General features: G+C 47.9%; 1 protein-coding gene across 2 annotated transcripts in view; it reads left to right on the top strand.

Moving 5' to 3' along the window:
* The window catches only part of ARHGAP25 (Rho GTPase activating protein 25), a 39,869-nt gene extending 17,635 nt beyond the window's left edge, over positions 1 to 22,234 (top strand). Inside the window, exons 2-11 of one of the 2 annotated variants that reach the window (XM_081868450.1) lie at positions 1,658 to 1,857; positions 6,701 to 6,791; positions 7,333 to 7,452; positions 11,376 to 11,583; positions 12,535 to 12,667; positions 14,265 to 14,338; positions 15,662 to 15,783; positions 16,941 to 17,146; positions 20,134 to 20,729; positions 21,701 to 22,234. In XM_081868450.1, the coding sequence (XP_081724576.1) occupies positions 1,658 to 1,857; positions 6,701 to 6,791; positions 7,333 to 7,452; positions 11,376 to 11,583; positions 12,535 to 12,667; positions 14,265 to 14,338; positions 15,662 to 15,783; positions 16,941 to 17,146; positions 20,134 to 20,729; positions 21,701 to 21,899 (1,949 nt within the window). In that variant the 3' untranslated portion in view covers positions 21,900 to 22,234. Of the gene's footprint in view, positions 1 to 1,657; positions 1,858 to 6,700; positions 6,792 to 7,332; positions 7,453 to 9,431; positions 10,340 to 11,375; positions 11,584 to 12,534; positions 12,668 to 14,264; positions 14,339 to 15,661; positions 15,784 to 16,940; positions 17,147 to 20,133; positions 20,730 to 21,700 lie in introns of those variants that run through there. The other variant, XM_081868451.1, reaches the window with a different exon arrangement.
* The last annotated feature ends 523 nt before the right edge of the window (positions 22,235 to 22,757 follow it).

Here is a 22,757-nt window from a genome sequence, read left to right as displayed (position 1 = left end):
TCCAGGGATGAAACCAAACTGCTGTGTTAGCAGCACCGAAGTGATCTCCCTGGGGCACAAGCCATCCTGGTCTGCTCAGATGCCAAGACCCCACTCTCAGCCTCACTGATGTGGTCCAAAGGAAAGCAGGGCAATACATTTAGCACCAACAGGAGTTGCTGGAAGGAGGTGTACAAGGCACCATCCGATCGCCTTAGGGACTTGTTATGTACTGAGTTGAATAGGATCCAAAATGCAGCAGTCTGATTGGTCCTAAAACAGTAGGATCCAGAATGCAGCAGTCTGATTGGTCCTAGAACAATAGGATCCAAAATGCAGCAGTCTGATTGGTCTGCAGGAGCCACCCAATGCAGCTCCAGGTGGAAGTGAATCCGCAACCTGATTGGCCTACAGGAGAATCCCGGAATTAGCCAATCACGTGGGGCCCATTGTGTAAATCATGTATATAAAGCAGACATTCTGGGGGAACTTCCATTCCTCCTCACCACTATGAGCTGAATAAAGAGTGTGAAATCCACACTTGACTCCGAGTATATTTCAGGACTCCACTCCAGATTTGTATAGGGTTTACTCCTTGGCCTTTTCTTCTCTTGAAGATATCCTGCAAAGCAGTGGAGGTTTAGGACCAGAGTTTTCCTTCTCCTAAAGGGCTTCCTTCCCAGGGGGATGATACCCATCTGCCCCTCATTTCCTTCCTACAGAACATGCAGAAACCACCTTTCTGACCATTGGACCCACTCTTGGTCTCATCCCCTCAATCTGCTGCACGTGCAGGGGGACGTCCCAAACTCACTGAGGGTTTGAGGCCCACTGGCCACCCTCACCTGGTTTAGTGGGCCAGTGAGAGCTGTTTCCTGGGGTGTGGCCACTGTCCCACGCTGACAGCCTTTAGGAGTCACAGGTGAGAGCTGGGGGGGGGCAAAAGTGTGCAAACTCCCCCAGAAGGAACATTCCTCCTCCTCTCACACCCCCAAAGATAAAACAATAAAATTATCAATGAGAAGAATGAACAACAATAATTTTAAACATTCAAAAGTTAAAATAACCATAGACTAAAAACAGGTTAAAACTCCCATCAACTTTCTGAACATCTGATTAGGTTTAGAATCATTCACTTGGAAGCAGCCCTGAGAGTCATCTGGTCCAACCCTTATAATGCAAGAATCTTTTGCCCAGTGTGGCATTCCTGGCATGGGACACAAATGTCCTGTCCTGATTTTTCTTGGTGGCTGCCAAGGAAGGCCCCCGGCAGGTCTCCCTCATTCCTGAACAGCCGCATTTAATAAGAAAATCTGATGTCCTGGTTGGCAGCTTCTTTCGGTTGCTTGCCTGCATTTGTGAAGACGAACGCCCACGCAGGAAAAAGGAAGTCCATTTGAACAAATAGCTGCGGTGGCTTCCTTTCTCAAAGCTACGGGCTGCTGCGAGCCCCGCCATCCGCCAGCAATATCTCCTTGGACTCACTCCTCTGCTCTTTGCTCCGTCGGTGCAATGGTGGATTTTCCTCCCTGACGGGCCTGAGCCACTTCTGGGCCAGAAACGCCCCCTGGCTTTGCGCTCTCTCTCTCTCTCTCTCTCTCTCTCTCTCTCTCTCTCTCTGTGTGTGTGTGTGTGTTTTCTCCCTGCTCCAGCTCACTGCCTCTCGCTTCTCCCCCAGTCCGCTCCCAGAGCATGATGGCCGTCGACCCAAAGGGCTCGGGGAACTGGCCCCATCCTCCCAACCTTCTGGAGCGGCCCCTGAAGACCGGCTGGCTGAAGAAGCAGCGCTCCATCGTCAAGAACTGGCAGCAGAGGTACTTTGTCCTGAAAGGGCAACACCTGTATTACTACAAGGATGAAGAGGACCTCAAGCCCCAGGTATTGTTGAGGAAGATGGTCCAGAGGGATCGCCCTGGTGGTCTGGGCTCTCCATGGGCCAGGGGGAAAGAGCTCAGTCTCAGGAAGAACTGGCCCAGGATGTTCTGCCACCTGAGGCCCAACAGCCACCCGAGGTGACTGAAAATGGCCAGGGGAACCCCCGGTGCTCTGAAGGTGGAGAAAAAAGGAAGCTGGAGAGGAGCAGGTGGTAGGGCAGTGGGCGACAAGCACAGGAGGTGGCGAAGGGAGCGCCCTTGAGGCCCCCAGATCTGTTGCCCCTACCTACTGTCCCAAGCCTGCCGCCTGAGGCAACTGCCTCACAGAGCCCCATGAGTGGGCCGGCCCTGGTGGCAGGAGAGGCTGTGAAAGCAAAGTCAGTGAAGTTCTTGTGAGGTGAGCTTGGGGGGGGGGAGGGCTGATTATATTGTCACACCTCCGAAGAGAGAGGCAAGATGGAGCAGCCCCCGAATTCTTCCCTGGCTCAGATTGAAATCCGAGCCGGAGAAGTGATTCTGGCTTGACTCCTGCAAGTTCTCTTCTGCCCCACCTGCAGACTAGTGGAGCTGCTTCTCTTTGCTAGCTTGCATGGAGAGGAATCTTGCAGGGGCAAAATCCAAAGGGGGGCAGGGGGGCTCTTTTTTTTGCCCCTGTAGTGCAGATATGGGAAGGACAGGGGAGATGGGCAAGCCACTTTCAGAAACCATGGTTTGATGTAGCCTTCTTTTGAAACCAACCAGTGTTTCCTAAAAACCATGATTCCTGCTCTGAACAATATGACAAACTAAGATTCAGGGAAAGTGGGCAAAAGGGTGGGGGGAGCTGGTGGGCCTTCTGGCTGTGAGGAGGGGCTGGGGCAGAGCTTGTGGAGGCTCCTCCTTGCTTACGCAGATCTCACTATCCTGCAGCTCTCATAAAGTGTGAACCAGATTCTGAACTTTAAACTCCTTTGGTAATGTTATTCAATATAAGGCCTTGTTAGTTTCCTCTGCATCTAGTGGCGTCCCACTGCTGACGTTGGTAGTTGGCCACAACCCATATCTATCCTGTTGTTGCTTATGGAAAACTGCATTTTGATACATTCCCCCCCCCAAACCAGCTTCAATCTGAATTGAGAAGAACGATGACACAGCTGCATTTTTAGCTGGCAATGTGTATACAGCCTTGGTGGCATTTTCATGTTTTAAGTGCTGAACAAGTTGCCGGCGTCATAAGCTAAATATATACCCAGCTTCCTTCCCCATTTCACAGAGCAGCTGGTATTACACTGGTGGACTATAAATTCTCCTTCTTTCATGATGTAGATGAAGATTCACGAAACCAGATTTTGTGACGCCGTCACCAGAAAGTTTGCTAGAAAACGTTTGTAGAATGTTTGCAAAATAATAAGCTGCCCCCTTAAGTGGATTCTACTATTGGGCAGCTCACTCTCACAATCTTTAGCCTTGGGCAAATGTTTAACGGTGTGAATGAAATTCACCAAGGACAAGTCTTTTCAAAGGGCTCCTGAACAGAACCTCCATCTTCAAGAGAAGTCTATCTCTGAGTTTTAGATGCTGGGCACAAAGAGCGGGAGAAGGTCACTGTTGCCTTTATGCCTCTGCTGCTGCTTCTCAGGGGCAGTAGGCTGGCCACAAAATGTGGGGCTAGAATGATGCACTTTGCTCTGGCTCACCAAGACAGTTCTTTTATTCTTACTTTTCTGCACAGTGCTGGGGGTGGGGGAAAGGCCTTTCCAGTGGTGTCCAAACTTTTTTCAAAGAGGGCCAGATTTGATGAAGTGAAGGGCCTTGGGGGCCAACCAAAGGGCCAACCAAAGTTGTTGACCTTTTTTATGATTGATGTTTTTGAGCTTTTTTTTAAGATTGAAGTTGTTATCCAAGAGCCCATATAGAGTCCTTACATAGGTTCCCTATTGGTAGGAGAAAATAACAGAGGCCAACCAGAGAATATTGAGAAGCAAAGCAGCTAGTAAGCTTGATCTTTATTGATCTGTTGCAACAGGGTGCTCCCCTCACACGCAGGAAAGGAGGAGGACCCAGAAAAATGCTGTGCAAGGCCTTATAAAGACTTTTGAAATTGCCACCCTGTAGATCAAGACCACCCCCAGAAACATCATACATACATCACAGAAAAGGCGGTCTAAACAGAAATTTAAATGTTGTTTATCTCTTGTCCTTGTTTATCTCCTGTCTGGCAGGTTACTTGATTGGATTGCCTGGGGAGCCTGGCCAGTCTTTTGTAGTGATAAATACTTAGTTCCTGGGCCAGGTCACAGGCTCACACCCTATTCATATCTTAAATGTGTCCTTAAGACAGGATTTGTGAAGGAAAAGACAATGGGGAGGCTTTCCCAGTTTGACCTTGCAGAGAAAACATATGCTCAGTTTAGGAATCAAAATGGTTCCAGGTTGGCCTTCCTGAACTGATCTATGTATGTGCTTTGTTGGTTCACTTATGAGCATTACCATATATCTTAAGACCATAAAATTCCTATCACAAACCCCTTGCCATGCAGGAAGAAGCATTCATGGTGTGGTGGAGATGAACTGCCATCAAAAGAGCAGGGGCTGGTTCAACAGTTGGCAGTGTTGCAGTAATTTATGTATAGGTTGGGGGGGGGGTTGCCCCTCCAGCAGATATCATGCACATGCAGCCCACTACCAAAATCAGCACAATCGCTTTTGTGACTTTTGTGATTTGTCCTCACAAAATACTTCATCACAGCTTCTTCCTATCTATTCAAAGGGCCTTTGCTGCACAATACCAAATGTAAGAATTCACTGATAAATGTATCTATGTACTGGCTCACTGGGGAAACTTTCAGAAATTCATATAGACATGTGAGCTCAGCTACTCAGCAGCCCCTCTGCCTGAGTGATAATTCCTGGCATCCTCATACCTGAGCGCCAGAGAGGTAGCCATTCCAGAAATAACAAACCCAGATGAAGACAAAATGGTGTGATTTTGGCTGGGAAACAGGGAAACAGGGAAATATAAATACAGTGGTACCTCTAGATACGAACAGGATCCATTCTGGAGCCCTGTTCGCATCTAGAGGTAAACGTAAGTAACGATGGCACGTTTGCGCACACGCGCTTCGCTTTTCGCTACTTCTGCGCATGCGCATGACGTCATTTTGAGCGTCTGCGCATGCGCAAGCGGCGAAACCCGGAAGTAACGCTCTCCATTACTTCCGGGTTGCTGAGGAGCGCAACTCGAATACACTCAACTCGAAGCATATTTAACCCGAGGTATGACTGTATCTCTTTTGTTATACTTGATGGGTGTTTGGTGGAGGGCAAGGGGAACCATGGGGCAGGGTCCAGGATGCTCACATTACTGCCACCAGACCTTCCCTTTCATGATGTAACAATGATGTATTAGTGATGTAGTTTGGGGGGGGTGTAACATGGGGATTAGCAGCTAATAAAAGTTTGGGGGCTCTTTTGTTTGGGGCTTCCATCTTGTTCCACCTTGTGGCAGGTGGGAGTCCTGTCGTGACAGTCTTCAATAAAGACCAAGCCTACTGGCTGCTGTTTTGCTCTGGTATTCCTGGCTGGTGTCCTTGTCCTTTGTGCAAGGGAGCCCTCGGATTTCTCCGTTAACAGCAGTCTCATCTGCCTGAATCTGCTCGGCTTCTCTGCCCCCACCAATATAGTTCCTCTCTTCTGATTTCACTTCCCATTTGCACAGGTCCGTCCTGGGTCTCGCTCCACCCACACGTCTGCTTCAACCTCCTGCTGCCTTTGGCTTCTGCCACAATGCTTCCTGTGGCAGGAAAAGACCCTGCAACCCCACACACTTAATCTGTCACACCCACGAGTTATCTGGCAATGATGTGCAATCTTCACAATAAAAATACTTTGCACCTTTTTTTTATTTTTAAGTGCAATACACTTGAATAACCATGAAAACACCCAAGGCAGCCCTTGCTACCAGTTTGGCTCAAGTCATCTGCCTTTTCCTCGTGACTGCCCTGACTCATGACGTTGTCGTTTGAGCTCTTCCTTCGGCATGAAGAAAAGGCTGTATCTCCCTTCATTGGGGCAGGGTTGAAATTCCACCCTGCCTGCCCCCCCCCCCGCCACCCAGTTTCCCAAAAATATTTTCCCCTTGTAAAAAACAGGGACTGATTTTCTGTTCTTTTCTGGAGTGGGGAGTGGGGAGTAATAGAATCATAGAATCGTAAATTTGGAAGGGACCCTAAGGGCCATCTAGTCCAACCCTCTGCAGTGCTGGAATCACAGCTGATGAATCAGTGACAGGCATGGCCATCCAAACTCTGTTTTAGAAACTTTCGGCAAAGAAGAGTCCACCATCTTCCAAGGGAGTCCATTGAACGGTCAATAATAAAATATTGCTTTTTTTTTGTTTTCAAAGATCTTTATTGAAACTTAACATATATACATAATAACCAAAATTTCCAATGATTCCCTCACAAAAAATATAATATCTAAATTACAACAGTTGCATAATTATACACTTAATTATAAAACCCATCACCCACCCTCTACTTCCCTCCACAGCAATTAAACTTCTGTATATTTCTTTCTACCTTTCCCCCCTTGCATTCTATAATAAATTATTTTTGTTAAATTCTGATTTTTCTTTCTTTATTTGTTTCGTTATTGCTTACATTTTTTATTCTAAGCCTACTAACATGTCATTTTTAGAACAAGATTTTGACATATAATCTTCGAAATACTTCCACTCCATTCTTAACTTTTGATTTGATTGATATCTTATAATTGAAGTTAATTTTGCCAATTCTATATACTCACTTAATTTACAAATCATAAAATATTGCTTTATGTTTCACACTTGCTGCTGTTTCTGGTTTCAGGGATCTATACGCCTTCATGGAAGCTCCATCAGGGAGGTGGCAGCCACAGGCTCTGATGAAGTGGGGAGATTTATCTTTGAAATCGTCCAAGGTGAGCAGCCCTCAATGACATGGCAATTTCAGATACAGGTAGGTAGCCGTGTTGGTCTGACGCAGTAAGGTAAAGGTAAAGGGACCCCTGATGATTAGGTCCAGTCACGGACGACTCTGGGGTTGCGGCCCTCATCTTGCTTTACTGGCCGAGGAAGCCGGCGTACAGCTTCTGGGTCATGTGGTCAGCATGACTAAGCCGCTTCTGGCAAACCAGAGCAGTGCACTGAAATGCCGTTTACCTTCCCACCAGAGCGGTACCTACTTATCTACTTGCACTTTGATGTGCTTTCGAACTGCTAGGTTGGCAGGAGCAGGGACCGAGCAACGAGGGCTCACCCCATCATGGGGAATCGAACCGCCGACCTTCCGATCAGCAAGTCCTAGGCTCTGTGGTTTAACCCACACTGCTCCTCTGAGTCACTGCCATATTTTACAGGCAAACCCTGTGGGGGAAAGACATTAGTAGGGAGAGAAATCCATCTGCAGCAGTTTCTGCACTTTCCAGGATGAGTAACTTGCTTTTTTCCACCCCCACACAGGTATCTCGGGAGACCAGAATCGAGCGGGACAAGACTCTTACGTGCTGATGGCCAGTTCCCAGTCTGACATGGAGGACTGGGTGAAATCCCTCCGCCGCATGGTTGGGTCTCCCTTAGGAGGTAAAGGGGGATGCAAAGCTCTTTTGTATCAACATGCTGTTGGTTTAATGCACTTTCCACCCATTTCAGTAGGACAAGAGACATTCCCACCTTTTAGCTTTACATCTTCATCACTGCGGGAAGTCGCAGGATAAAATTTCCTGTGATGGAGGTTTCTGAAACTCTGAGGATGTGAGAAAGCTGTGGGATTGCAGGATTGTGAGAGCTGTGTCATAGCCAGCCTCAGCAATGCACGAATTGTTGTTCTGCTATTCATTACCCGCCCTTCACCCCAAGATCCCAGAGTGGGTGGCATCATTAAAACACAGTACAGTGGTACCTTGGGTTAAGAACTTAATTCGTTCTGGAGGTCCATTCTTAACCTGAAACTGTTCTTAACCTGAAGCACCACTTTAGCTAATGGGGCCTCCTGCTGCAGCTGCGTCGCTGGAGCCCGATTTCTGTTCTCATCCTGAAGCAAAGTTCTTAACCTGAGGTACTATTTCTGGGTTAGCAGAGTCTGTAACCTGAAGCATATGTAACCTGAAGTGTATGTAACCTGAGGTGCCACTGCATTAAAAACAATTAAAAACAATTTGCAATCTTAAAAATCAGATGAGTCCTAAAAGCATACATGCACACTGAAGAGCCAGGTATGAGCAAGGTGCTTTTGGCACTAAGGATGTGGGTGGCGCTGTGGTCTAAACCACTGAGCATCTTGGGCTTGCCGATTGGAAGGTCGGCGGTTTGAATCCCTGCGATGGAGTGAGCTCCCGTTGCTTGGTCCCTGCTCCTGCCAACCTAGCAGTTCGAAAGCACACCAGTGCAAGTAGATAAATAGGTACTGCTGCAGGGGAAGGTAAAGGGTGTTTCCTTGCGCTCTGGCTTCCGTCATGGTGTCCTGTTGCGTCAGAAGCGGTTTAGTCCTGCTGGCCGCATGACCTAGAAAGCTGTCTGTGGACAAACGTCGGCTCCCTCGGCCTGAAAGCGAGATGAGCGCCGCAACCCCATAGTCGCCTTTGACTGGACTTAAGCATCCAGGGGTCCTTTACCTTTTACCTTTCCGTGCTGGAAAATGGGTGTGGAAAATCCATATTTAGCCCCTGATTGCCAGTTGAAAGTTCCTGGGGTGGGTGAATGAGTCATGTAGGGGTTAGTGTTGGACTAAGAACTGGGAGACCAGCGTTCAAATCCCCATTCGGCAATGACGCTCGCTGGGTGACCCTGGGGGGGCAGCCACTGCCTCTCAGCCTAACCTACCTCACAGGGTCGTGGGATTACACGAAGACAGGGACAACCTTGGAGGAAAAAAGTAGGACAGAAATGCAGCAAATAAATAAAACAAATATGCATTTTATTTACCGTATTTTTCGCTCTATAAGACACACTTTTCCCCCTTCAAAAATTAAGGGGAAATGTGTGTCCGTCTTATGGAGCGGATGCAGGTTCCTTGGCTTCAGTGATAGCAACGCGAAGCCTCCAAAGCGCAGAGGGAGAGCTCCCCCTGTGCTCCGGAGGCTTCGCGCTGCTTTTGCTGAAGCCGCCTGAAGCCCCCGGAGCGCAGCGGGAACTCCCACTGCGCTCCAGGGACTTCAGGCAGCTATCCGCAAACCTTCAGAGCGCAGCAAGAGTTCCCGCTGTGCTCCGAAGGCTTGCGGATAGCTGCCTGAAGCCTGGAGAGCGAGAGGGGTGGGTGCACACCGATCCCTCTTGCTCTCCAGGCTTTGCTTCACTGGAGAGGTGCTGCACAGTTTTCCCTCTCTGTGCAGCGCCCTTTCAGCGAAGCGGAAGGAGAAATGGAAGGGGCTCCATTTCTCTTGCCACTTTGCTGAAGGGGCGCTGAGCAGAGAGGGGGAGAATCCCCCCCCCCCCCGTTTTCCCCCTCCTATGGTCTGGTGCATCCTATAGAGCAGAAAATACAGTATACGCCATATTTCCAACAAACTGCCTCTGTGGTGGTATGCAAAAGAAAGCATGCATAATTTTGTAATTAGTTTGGCCTTGGCAACAAGAGGCCACCTTAGTGGTGAAGACAAGGAGGCCTTGATGTGACGAGGACCCAGAGACGCTTGCGCCTGTTACTGGCAGATGGCTGGGCTTCCCCAGGCCACCTCATGAAGAGCCCATTCAGAGCCTGTCTGTTAGCCACTCGTCACTGTAGACCTTGACTCGACTGCAGGCTTCAGAGCAGCGTCATCACTGACACAGCCGTATTCCTGTTGGAGAGACTTTGGGCTCCTGCTCGATCATCCGCGGAGCATATTGATTTTTCCAAGTGCTTTAGTCTTTGGCCTCGTCACAACTGGGGGAGGCAGGCTGCGGACGCCCTCCCTTTCGAAGGCTGTGCCATAATTTCAAGGCAGAAGGCGAGATGTTATCCCAGGCCCCAGACTGACTAGCCCTGAATTGTGACGCCGTTTTGGAGGGAAATGACTGCCTCTTTCTTTTGCTGCAAAGAAGGGAGCCGTGATGTAGAGAGGGCAGCTTCAGCCTGAGTGATGGAAGTCATATGCAGGAGTAATGGAAAGAAAGAAGCACCCCTTTACTATGTACAATGACAGGTTTATGATGGTTCTCTAAAAGCCAAAGAGCTCTTTGTCAGATCCTTGCCCCTCTCGACGTTCCTGGGAAGAAGGATGTGTGGATGCTGGGCTGATTTGGAAAGGGAAGAGACTCCAGGATTTCCTTCAGAATCTGGAAGCAAGGATGAGAACAGGAGCCTGCCTAAAGGCGTAGAAGCAAGTTCGGAAGTCCTTTGCTGGTTGGAACTTGGACTTCTCTGCCATCCTCTTCCTGCCTGGACTCCCGATGAAGGGCTGGGAGTTGGGCTTTTGCTTTCCAGACCTGGAGATGTTCTTTTGCTGGGAGTACAGGAAGAAGCAGCCGCCGCCCATGGCCCACAGGAAAGGTACTTCTGCCTCCTTAAATGCCAGCCTCTTAGAAATTCCATGCACAGTGCAAGCTGCCACAGAGCGGGCTTCGTTTTGACTGGCGCAGCAGCAGCGCCCACAAATGCGCCATGAGCTCTCCGAAGAGGCAGATTTAGGAGAGCGCAACCGGTTTGCCCGCCCTGGGCACTGAGCTGAAAGGGTGTTGCAGGGGACACTGCAAGAATGACAATCAATGGAAGGCAGGGGGTGGGGGCCTGAATTTTGGTGTTGCACAGAGTGCTGCTGAAATTTTAAAGCCCAAAGTCCGCCACTGCTCTCTGTGTATTATACAGCAGGACTTGACTTGCCAAATGCCAAGAGCCACTGAAAAGCTTTTGTCTCTAAAGTGGTGAAATAAATTGGCAGGAATGGCTGAGCTGTGAGTCAAGGAAGTCTCTAGTTCAAATCTCACCTCTGCAATACTCAGTAGGTGGTCTTAGAGAAGCTACTATTCTTCCCCCTCTCATCTACCACAGGGGGATGAGAGGAGCTCACATTGCAGGGCTGTTGTAGTAGGTAGTAAGGTTTTTTGGGGGGTGTTATTTCATCATTTGTACTCTCATATATTTTAAAATGCAAAAGTACTTTGTTGTTTCATCATTTGCACTTCTGTATTTTGAATTCCACAGAATTTCAGTTAAGGATCATCTGTGTCAGACTTGCCCCAACCTGGTGCCTTAGTGGGTTGTGTAAACCACTGTTCTGAATGACGCTTTTTATAGGGTAGGGTGGAGTCGGGGGGCACTGGGGGTGAGTTTATGGAAACAAGGGGGCAGTGGTCTGAAAAAGGTTGCGACCCACTGTTCCCAATTTTGGATTACAACTCCCATCAACCCATTCCTGCTCCCGTCAGACCAGCATCATATGGCTGATGGGACTTGTAGTCTTTAAAATCTGGGCAGGGATGCAGAAACAGAACTGAGGATTAAGTGGGCTGGTTCCAGAATAGGACCTTGTGAGAACCTATCTTTCTTTTGTGTCTTCTTCTCTCTCTCTCCCCCCCCCCCCCGCCAGTGGTTTTTGGCCAACAGCTGGTGGAGACCATGGTGTATGAGCAGAAATTTGGGAAGCACCAGGTCCCCATCTTGGTTGAGAAATGTGCCGAGTTCATCAGGAAGCACGGCCTGAACGAAGAGGGCATCTTCCGACTTCCAGGCCAGGACAACCTGGTGAAAGAATTACGGGATGCCTTTGACGCGGGAGAGAGGCCGTCCTTTGACCAGTAGGTGGCGTATTTCTCAAGGGAATCCAAGGCTGCCGGTTCTGGGATGGCATTGACCTTTAGATTTCACACCCCACATTCTCCCCACAGCTAAGGGTCAGCAACCTTTTTCAGCAGGGGGGCGGTCCACCGTCCTTCAGACCATGTGGTGGGCCAGACTATATATATATATTTTTTTTTTGAGGGGGGGAATGAACGAATTCCTATGCCCCACAAATAACCCAGAGATGCATTTTAAATAAAAGGACACATTCTACTCATGTAAAAACACGCTGATTCCTGGACTATCCGTGGGCCAGATTGAGAAGGCGATTGGGCCGCATCTGGCCCCCGGGCCTTAGGTTGCCTATCCCTGCTTTAGGCTCATATGCATGCCTTCAGAGAAATGCTGGAATAAAGGTATTTTTATATGGTGTTCTATTTGGGTGCTGAATTATGCCCCATTTTTGAAGTTCCCATGGGATGCGGGTGGTGCTGTGGGTTAAACCACAGAGCCTAGGACTTGCCAATCAGAAGGTCGGTGGTTCGAATCCCCGCGACAGGGTGAGCTCCCGTTGCTCGGTCCCAGCTCCTGCCAACCTAGCAGTTCAAAAGCACGTCAAAGTGCAAGTAGATAAATAGGTACCGCTCCGGCGGGAAGGTAAACGGCGTTTCTGTGTGCTGCTCTGGTTCACCAGAAGCGGCTTAGTCCTGCTGGCCACATGACCCGGAAGCTGTACGCTGGCTCCCTCAGCCAGTAAAGCGAGATGAGTGCCGCAACCCCAGAGTCGGCCACGACTGGACCTAATGGTCAGGGGTCCCTTTACCTTTACCTTTGAAGTTCCTTAAAGCGAAACCTAGAGTTACATAGGTATGACATGTCCCCAGTTTTCCAGCACAGTTTGTGGGGTCTGCTCCTGCCAGTAGCAAGGTCTTTTGCATGCCTCTCTAGCTCCTTTTCTTATTTTGCAGAGACACAGACGTGCACACGGTGGCTTCTCTGCTTAAACTCTACCTCAGGGAGCTGCCTGAGCCTGCCATACCTTGGACACAGTACGAGGACTTCCTCTTGTGCGGCCAGCTTCTGACGGCCGATCAGGCAAAGGTTCGGAATAATGCACCTCTTGTCAGTATTCTCATGTTACTTTCCAGGATGCAGTGAATGTGCACACTTTTGTATGAGTTATGTAAACAGCCTGAACTGCCTTGGGACACACCTCCAAGGGCAGTACAGTGGTACCTTGGAAGTCGAATGGAATCCGTTCCGGAAGTCCGTTCGACTTCCAAAAAGTTCGGAAACCAAGGCACGGCTTCCGATCGGCTGCAGGAAGCTCCTACAGCCAATCAGAAGCCGCAGAAGCCCTGCTGGGCGTTTGGCTTCCAAAGAATGTTCACAAACCGGAACACTCACTTCCAGGTTTGCAGCATTTGGGAGCCAAAATGTTCGACTCGCAAGGTGTTTGGGATCCAAGGTACGACTGTATTCACTTTCTCTCCCTCCCACAGTCCTCACAAAAATTGCACCTCCAAAGCTGCTCTTTGCATTTCACAGGAAGTTCCTATTGATGCCAATGAAGTCTTCCATTGAAATGCAAACAGCACTTTATGAGATTCTTGCCAGTGCCTTGGCAAGGAGAAAAAGAGAGTTACTCTTTTGACCGTGCCCCCCCCCCCCGAAGCTGCTCAGGCTTCCCCCTGCCCAGCTGCTATTGGCATAAGGAAAACCATGTATGTTGATTGCGTTCAAAGACTTAGGGCTTTTGCTTGCTCTGCTGCACCCCACCCCCAAACCCGCTGTTTACTGCTGAATCTCGAGTTTTCTCTGGATCAATGTTTGCTCCAATTTACTGCCAAAAAGCGGGTTTTCTGGGACAAAGTAGTATGGCAAAACCACTTGAACCGATGCTTTGTAGGCCTGGGACAAGTGCAAGGATAAGAGCTTTTGATATTGAAAAAGACTCCCTCAGGAGGTTTTTAAAGGGAGGTTTGGTGGTCATCTGTTCGGGATCCTTTATCTGTGATTCCTGCATTCCAGGGGGCTGGACTAGATGGGCCTTTGCGTCCCCTTCCAAGTCTACAATTCTATGAAATGACAATGCTATTTTGTGCTAGGGATAAATGCTTGTGACAACTGAAAACCCAGGGTGGAGTTTGGGAATCCAAAGGGTATATAATTATAACTTGTTTTGTTTTTATTCTGTTTTGTTATCCGTATGAAAAATGGGAAAGTCGTGGAAGGGAATTTTGGTCGACTTTAGGAAAAATGTTTAAGAATGAGTATTGATGTATAAGTATTGATGTTTAAGTTTGGATAAGCTAAAGCTGGTCTTTAAAACGATCTAAATTAAATGAAAATAAGGTTTGTAAAAATAAATTGAGGAAATGGATGAAAGAGAAAAAATAAAATAATAACATGTTAAAATAAATTATCAAGTTAAAGTTGAGAAATAAGTAAAAAGGATTTGCTGAGCTAATAATTTGAATTGGAATACAAGAAGGGGAGGTGCGAGGAGGTCTGAGAAGCAAGTTAAAAGAAAATAAGCAATTGAAATTTTATGTTTTTAATTGTTTTTAAGTTTTGTACTTTTGTATTTTTGTATTTTTGTCATTTTTGTTTATTTGTGTTTTTGTGTTTTTATTGAAAATGCTAATAAATATTCATTTTAAAAAAGAAAGAAAACCCAGCCTTATACTCTTTCTAGGGTCATCGTCAGCTAGTGAAGCAGCTCTCTCTTCTCCCTCGGGACAATTACAACCTCCTCAGTTACATCTGCCGGTAGGTGCCCATTCACTGATGTATTCGTATCTCGCCATTTTATACCAGGAGATGTACAAGTTGTCACATCCAAACCCTCTCGCTGGCAGGGCACTCATTTGCAGACCACAGCAGGCTGTGAATTTCAGTCCCAACCTTTGGGACCTTCACATTGTTAGAGGTAGAAATATTAATCTTCTGTTTGTCCAAGAAAGAAGTAAACAGAAACATTTGGTAATTTTCAGATTCTTCAGGACTGGGACAAGCCCCCCTAAGTAGCAAGAACGTGTAGAGCACTGGTTTTGTTTTAATATGTATGTTTTGTTCTCGTTTTGTATTTTTATGTTGTGAACTATCCTGTGATCTTTGCATGGAGGGCAGTATACAAATTTTAATAATAATAATAATAATAATAGGTTCCCAAAGTGGGCACTGGAGATATAAATAACAGGTATCATTTATAAGTTTTGTTGAATTAATTGTTATATGTAAAAAAGCAATAAAATACATTTTAAAAAAAGAGTTGGCGCCGGGAGGCATGCTTTTCTCAATACACAGATGAAGCATTTGCACAGGCTAAACTCAGAAAGTGCTTTGAAAAAAATAAAGTAAAGTAAAATGCAGTCAATTTGCAACTCATGCATGTGTAATTTCAGCTTTACGTGCTGCCAGCAAGCCGGCTGAAATTGCACAAATTAAACTCAAATTGCACAAATTAAACTTGCTTGAGGGGGACAAGACCTTTTTGTCATGCTGGGTCTGGGAGGTAAGATTTCTTGCACAGTTGCGCTTCCAAGTGGTTGTTTTGAGTACCTATGTACATACGTAATTTTATTTGTACGCTGTTTTTAGATAGTTGAAACCATGTTCAAGGCAGCTTACAACATGAAAAAAACCCAAAATCACAGCATAACAAAATTACGGTCATAAACAATAAACAAAACTTCAAAAAACAAACAGCCAAATTGAACAATTTCCACATGAAATCTAAAGATCTAAAACAAAGATACAAAAATTCATATCAATAACAGCAACCTCCCCCCCCCAGCCCCCTAAACAATACTCCAGCCCAAGAGTTGGTTCAGCTGCTTTTGTAGTTGGAGTCAGTCCGGACCCACCTTCCCAGGCCAAGGGGAAAAGGCCTGCAAGGCGCAGGGAGCAGTCTTCCAGGACTCACAGCCAAGACGGACTATATGCAATTTTGACACGCAACTCGCCCCACTGCCCTAAGCATCACCCCCGTGCAAATTGTGAGTTGACTGTAATCATAATAAAAAACAAACCTATGGACCTGTTGTTGCTGGACTCTCACTTTCCGATTTTCTGGCCTCCGGATTCTGGCAGGTTCCTACATGAAGTCCAGCAGAGTTCCTCCACCAACAAGATGAGTGTGGAGAATCTGGCGACAGTGTTTGGAGTGAATCTCATCAGACCAAAGATAGAAGACCCTGCCACCATTATGAGAGGTGCAATGGGGTGGAGCGGTGGGGTGTTTGGATGAAATGAGGTGCCCCATTTATCCAACAAGGTGCACCCCATTTTGCAAATGTTCACATACAGTGGTGCCCCGCAAGACGAACGCCTCGCAAGACGGAAAACCTGCTAGATGAAAGGGTTTTCCGTTTTGGAGGCACTTCGCAAAACGAATTTCCCTATGGGCTTGCTTCGCAAGATGAAATGTCTTGCGAGTTCCTGCGGGTTTTCCCCCTCCCCCCCTTTTCCTAAGCCGCTAAGCTGCTTATCAGCTGATCCGCTGATAAGCCGCTTATCAGCTGATCCGCTAAAAGCCGCTAAACCGCTAATAGCGCTAATCCGCTAAGCTGTCAATGGGCTTGCTTCGCAAGATGAAAAAACCGCTATACGAAGAGCCTCACGGAACGGATTAATTTCGTCTTGCGAGGCACCACTGCACCATATTTTTCACTCTATAAGACGCACCTTTTCCCTCCTAAAAAGTAAGGGGAAATGTGTGTGCATCTTATGGAGCAAATGCAAGCTGCGCAGCTATTCCAGAAGCCAGAACAGCAAAAGGGATTGCTGCGCAGCGATCTCTCTTGCTGTTCTGGCTTCTGGGATAGCCTCTTCAGGGCAGGGAGAGCCTTCATCCCAATGCCCTGAGGAGGCTTCGCATGGCTATCCCAGAAGCTCCCTCTTGCTGTTCTAGCTTCTGGCTTAGCCCCTCAGTCCCTTCCCCCACCTCCTGGAAAAACCCACTGATGGGCTGCCCTTCTCCCTCCTCGGGGAAAAGCCCCCAAGAGCCACACACACGCTCCACACGGCTCATGAAAGGGAGCGCTGAGCAGAGCCTGGGAGGCATACAGGCTCTGCTCAGCGCTCCCTTTAAAGAATATTTTTTTTCTGGCATTCCCCCTCTAAAAACTGGGTGCGTCTTATGGTCAGGCGCGTCTTATGGCGCGAAAAATACGATATGTTAGTGCAACCTACATTTCTATATTATTAAATGAAGCTGATATTGTATAGATCAGTGGCTCCCAATTGGTGGTTTTTGGGCGCCAGGGGGGTCTCCATAACCTACCCAGGGGGTCCAGGGCACCATTCCCCCTGCCCCAGGCTTCTACCTAGCATGATCCTTTGGTGTGTTCCTCCCCCCACCCCCCCGCAGGCACTCCTCAGATCCAGAAAGTGATGTCAACCTTGATCAGCGACCATGAAAAGCTCTTCCCCGTATTGAAAGACGTGGCCCCTGCTCCGCCTCTGCAGAAGAGTGACTCCAATAAATCTCCAGTTCCTCGCAGCTCCGTCGGCTGGGATGCTGCCCAGAGGCCGCTCATGGCCAGGACGGGGAGCAGGACTCTTCTGCGGCAAATCGTGAGCAGCCTTTATTATTATTATTTATTAATTTGTACCCCACTTTTTCTCCAAGGTGCTCAAGGCTGCGTACATATTTCTCTCCCCCCTCCATTTTATCCTCGCAACCACCCTGTGAGGTAGGCAAGGCTGAGAGTGAGTGAGTGGCCTGAGGTCACCCAGTGAACTTCCTGTCCGAGTGGGGATTTGAACCCTGGCCTTTCAGGTCTCAGTCTGGCACTCTGACCACTGCACCACACTGCCTCTCCGTCTTTCTTTGTGGCCTCTGCGTCTTACCCATGCGCCGCAGGGTGTGTGATGCACATTCATTTACATTCATTTAGTTGCTTGCAGAATCGACGAAGTGGCTTCCAAAATAACGAAAAAGCAACATGAAATCTAACACAATGCAGTAGGGATATGAAAACAAATAAAGAGAGGCAGAGCACAAACGCAAAATGAGCCGCAGCACTCATTTGTGGCAAATAGAGCCGAAATGGTTTCCAAGGCATAAATCTCAGAGGAGTCTGCTGGATGAGGCCAATGGCCCATGTGGTCCAGCATCCTGCTCTCACAGGGGTGCAACCTATGGGAAACAAGAAAGCTGTGGGAAGGTGCAGGGTGGCAGGAGAGGATATATTGTTTATTAATATCCTTCCTAACTTGCACTAACAAGTTTCTTTACTGAGCAGAGTTTACATTCCCCTTTTTACACACACAGCAGATAGCTGGTTGCAGGCTTGTGTAAGCCTCTCACTATTATACAATTCCGTCTGTCTCTGACTGAGTTGTACGTTCCTGGTAAGTTCCCTTGAATCCCTCTTAAAAGAATAAAGACACGAAAATCTTATTCAAAGTCAATAAAAGAAGTTTACTCACATCAGTTCACAGCTGGATTCCTGAAGGCAGACTTAGTTACAAATATGTACATGTGGATCTACCCCATATGGGGGAATAATCCCAGTGCTTCTGCTAGCTGAGAAGCTAGCAGAGCAGTCCTAGCTAAAAGCTGGTCAAACGAAGAACGAAGTGGGGGGGGGAAGAGAGTGCTGCATGACTCCTCCTTTTGTTACCTGGACAGGTTAGGCCACACCCACCTTCTATCACATGCAAAAGGAAGGATGCTCCAGCCAGGAGGAACAGGAAGTTTCGACTGGCTGGACCAAACATCCCCTTGCACGTCCACTCTAGGAAAACAAGGAATGTTGTATTTGACTGCTCCCAGTGGATTACATCCCACACAAGCAGGATTGGCACACAAGACAATTGGCACACCTCTTCCCTCCCGTGGATTCCAGCAACTGCTTGCTATTCAGAAGTATTTCTGCCTGCAACTCTGGAGGCAGAGGGTAGCCACGATGGCTAGAAGCCATTGATAGCCCTCTCCTACTCCATGAATTTGTCTACTCTTCTTTTAAAATCACCTAGGTTGGTGTCCATCACTACCTCCTGTGGCAATGAGTCCCACAGTTTTAACTCTGTGCTGCATGGAGAAATCCTTTCTTATATCTTTCCTGAATCTCCCAATATTCGTCTTCATTGGATGTCAATAGAGTTCTGGCAGCATGAGAGAGGGAGAAATGCTTTTCTTTATCTACTCTCTGTAGGGGATGCGGGTGGCGTTGTGGGTTAGACCACAGAGCCTAGGACTTGCCGATCAGAAGGTCGGCAGTTCGAATCCCCGCAATGGGGTGAGCTCCTGTTGTTCGGTCCCTGCTCCTGCCAACCTAGCAGTTCAAAAGAACGTCAAAGTGCAAGTAGATAAATAGGTACCACTCCGGCGGGAAGGTAAACGGCGTTTCCATGCGCTGCTCTGGTTTGCCAGAAGCGGCTTAGTCATGCTGGCCACATAAGCCGGAAGCTGTACGCCGGCTCCCTCAGCCAATAAAGAGAGATGAGCGCTGCAACCACAGAGTCAGTCACAACTGGACCTAATGGTCAGGGGTCCCTTTACCCTTTACATTTTATCTACTCTCTACAATCCATGAATAATTTTATAAACTTCTGTCATGTCACCCCTGAGGGCTTATCCACATTTACTTTTCTCTGCTCCTTCCAGGTATGGTTCATGCTTTAAAACTCCATGTCAGAATGCCCCCACCCCTTTTTTGTTCCAGAGCTTTCCCTGCAAAAACCTGCTCTTTAATTGGAGCAAACAGAAATCCACAGAAAACCTGAATTTCCATTTGTTGAGCTTCAGCTTTAAAGATCGGGTTTTCACTGGGAGAGGTCTGGGAGAAAAAAGAAAACGCTCAGTCACGGAGCTTTAACGTGTGGACCAGTTCCTGGAAAGTGTGGGGCAAATTAAGTGTGGATGATTGATTGATTGATTGATTGATTATACCCCACCCATCTGGCTGGGTTTCCTCAGCCACTCTGGGCGGCTCCCAACACAATTAAAAGCACAATAAAACATCAGACATTAAAAACATCCCTAAACAGGACTGTCTTCAGATGTCTTCTAAAAGTCAGATAGTTGTTTCTTTCCTTGACATCGGATGAGAGGTGGGCGCCACTACCGAGAAGGCCCTCTGCCTGGTTCCCTGTAATCTCACTTCTCGCAGTGAGGGAACCGCCAGAAGGCCCTTGGAGCTGGACCTCTGTGTCTGGGCTGAACGATGGGGATAGAGACGCTCCTTCAGGTATACTGGGACGAGGCCATTTAGGGCTTTAAAGGTCAGCACCAACCCACTTTGATTTGTGCTTGGAAATGTACTGGGAGCCAATGTAGGTCTTTCAGGACCCTACTAGTCCTTTCTCAAAACTTAGAAGTCCTGAATGCTGCAACCTTTCTTCATAGGGGGTCTCTCTCCACCCCCTTGATCATTTGGGTCACCCTTTTCTGAACTTTTACCAGCTCTATAATATCCTTTCTGAAGTGAGGCGACCAGAACAGGACGCAGTATTCCAAGTGCGGTTGCACTGATTAGCCTGAAAAAACAGCCCTGCCCTTCCGGTGTCTAGTTTGGCCTCGGCATTTGCTTGAAGGTTTCTCTCTTCTCTTTCAGAAAGACAACCCTGACGTCTCCATCTCCGAATCGGCTGCCAGGTCAGCTGAGGTGGCAGAAGGTAACGGGGAGATGCAGCCCAGCGACGTTATGGGGACGTGGACAGAAGAGCCCAGGAAAAGGACTCAGACACTACCCAGCAGGAAATGCTTTTCCTTCCTTTCCTCCAACAGAGGGAACCAAAGCACAGATGGAAATGAGATTTCCAACAGTGAATTTTGGCCCTCGCCTTCCCCAGCCGGCCTGCAGCCTGTTTCTTCTACAGGTGCCCACAAAAGGACACTCTCAGGGGGACTGTCCAAGTGGTTCAATCTCCCACAGGCTTCCAGCTCCCACACCCCCAGTGGTTCAGCGATGGAAACGAGGAAGGAGGCCCACAATGAGAGACCATTGGACCAGATTAGTGAAATTTCAGGACAGGGTTCTCCAATACATGACATTCCTCATCCTGGGCAGAACGGGGCAGTGGTTGCAAACCCCAGTCCTGAAAACAGGGGCTGCCATTCAGAGGACCCTGAGGTGCTTAGGAAGATGATTGTGGAGCTGAAGGAGGAGATGGAGTCACAGAAAAGGGACTATGAAGAGCAAATTAGGAGGTAATGTAAAATATCTCGGTTGAGTCTGTTTCCCTCTGAAGCTGATAGTTTTATTTTATTATTTATTTGTTCCATTCCCATCCTACCTCTTTTTCCATGGAACTCAAGGTACATGGTTCTCCCCTCCATTCCTCCTTTAATCCCCACAACAATAATATTCTCGGGGGTGTGTGTTATTGTTTGTTATTATAGTATGTATTATTTTGTATTTCATCTAATCCCAGTGCCTGCAGTCATCAAAAAGAATGCACATTCTCTCCTCCCCACCCCAGCAATTTCCCCAAAGAATTATGGAAAACAAGTGTCATTTATATATCATTTCTTACTCCCATCAAATTGATCTCTTAATGGATAATCCTGCAAATACAGAATGTGGCTGTTTGCCTGGTGCTTGAACCATCTTCAGCATCCTACCTGAAGTTTGGGCTCTCCTGATCTTTAGGACTTCAACCAGCCCTAGTGTCCACCCAGCCATTTTCCCAGCAGCTACAGCATCCTAGGGCTGTGCTGGGTAGAGCAGATGCAAGTAGCCGCCCAAAGCAACCAAAGAGAGCACCATGTTGAGGAAGGCAGAACAGTAATAATACCACAAAATGGCTGTGCCCATCCTCCATGCCCAGCCCACTGGTGTGCACATGTGCCCTGGCTACCAGCAAACCACGCTACGCTGCTGACAAGATGGCATCTCCCATTCCATGTATAGAAACTAAGTGGGTTGGCAGTTCAAATTAGCTTCAGCGCTGGCAATGGGATAGTTGCCCCTGAGGGCAGCAGGCCAGTTTAAGGCTGCATGTGACAGGCCTGCTTTGATCTCCAACAGAATGGCTAAGGGCTCAGGAGGAAGGACTGGGGAGAAGTAGGGAAAGCTATCGCTGAAATCCTCCCATCACCGGCCGCCTGAGGCAATTGTCTCACTCTCCTAATGGTAGGGCCAGCCCTGCCTGTTGACATCACTTCCCTTTTTTTTGCAGCCTTGAGAAGGAGAACTATGAGGTCTGGGCCAAAGTGGTAAGGCTGAACAAAGAGATCGAGGAAGAAAAGAATAGATTTGCCGAGCTGGAAAGTAAGCTTCAGAGCGTCGAGCGTTCCCAGGCTGACGTTGAAAAGAAGAACAAACTTCTGGAGAACTCCATAAAGTCCATGATCCAATCTGCAACGAAAACTGACTAAGGGGAAGGGCCGCTCATTCTGAACAGAAACTAGCCGTGCTCCTTGCAGGGCAGGGGGCGGTCAGAGGCTCTTTCGAGCACCGTGCCTGCCTTTCTTCCAATGGCCTGATGTGCTGGGTCACGGGTCAGGCCTGGTGGAGACTGGGGGGTCCCAGGCGGCTGATAGATGCTCTTAGGAGATGCTGCAGAGCTGCAGGCTTCAACGTCCTCCCACGCCCAACTCTCTTTGCAATAATAGCACAGCAGCCTCAGGCCATTTTCCTTCCTGACCCCCATCGATTAAACATCCCATTCTTGTGGCCAAACTGCAAGAGCTGCCACCCCAGCATTCTTCCACTTGCTGGCTTTTTGTGTGTGTTTTCATTCTGTGTTATATTTATTTTGCCAGGACAGAGTTCAGCCCTCCTTTTAATCCTGCTTGATTGCAGGACTATGCATGCGGTTCCCATACCCCAACTCATGCAAATAAGAGACCAATGAGGCTGTTTTTTTGGGTTACAACAGGCCACAACTTTATTGAATACAGATGAAAGAGGTTTGGCTTAGGCATGGGGCAATCAAAATACTTCCGGCCTGCCCGCCGGAAGTGATGTGTGGTCAATCCAGATGGGGGTTCCTAAGACTTACATCCAATAGGGTGGCTGTGGCGATCACACAGGGTCCCCGGACGTTTAACGGTCTATTGATCCCTGTGCCACCACTGTGCTCGCTTCCCCGCTGCCACCAACCAGTTACTCTCTGGTAAAACACTGAGTCCAGTCAGTTGTTGAAAGTGAACAAAAAAACACACACAAAACAAGTTTATTTTACAAACATTAACAAGTTTATGGTTTCTCAGATAATATTCCTGTCAGTATCT

This window comes from Podarcis erhardii (genome assembly GCF_964252035.2).
Source record: "Podarcis erhardii genome assembly, chromosome: 7".
NCBI lineage: Eukaryota > Metazoa > Chordata > Lepidosauria > Squamata > Lacertidae > Podarcis > Podarcis erhardii.
Note: the sequence above shows the minus strand (reverse complement) of the source record. Positions and strands in the feature narration are given on the sequence as shown.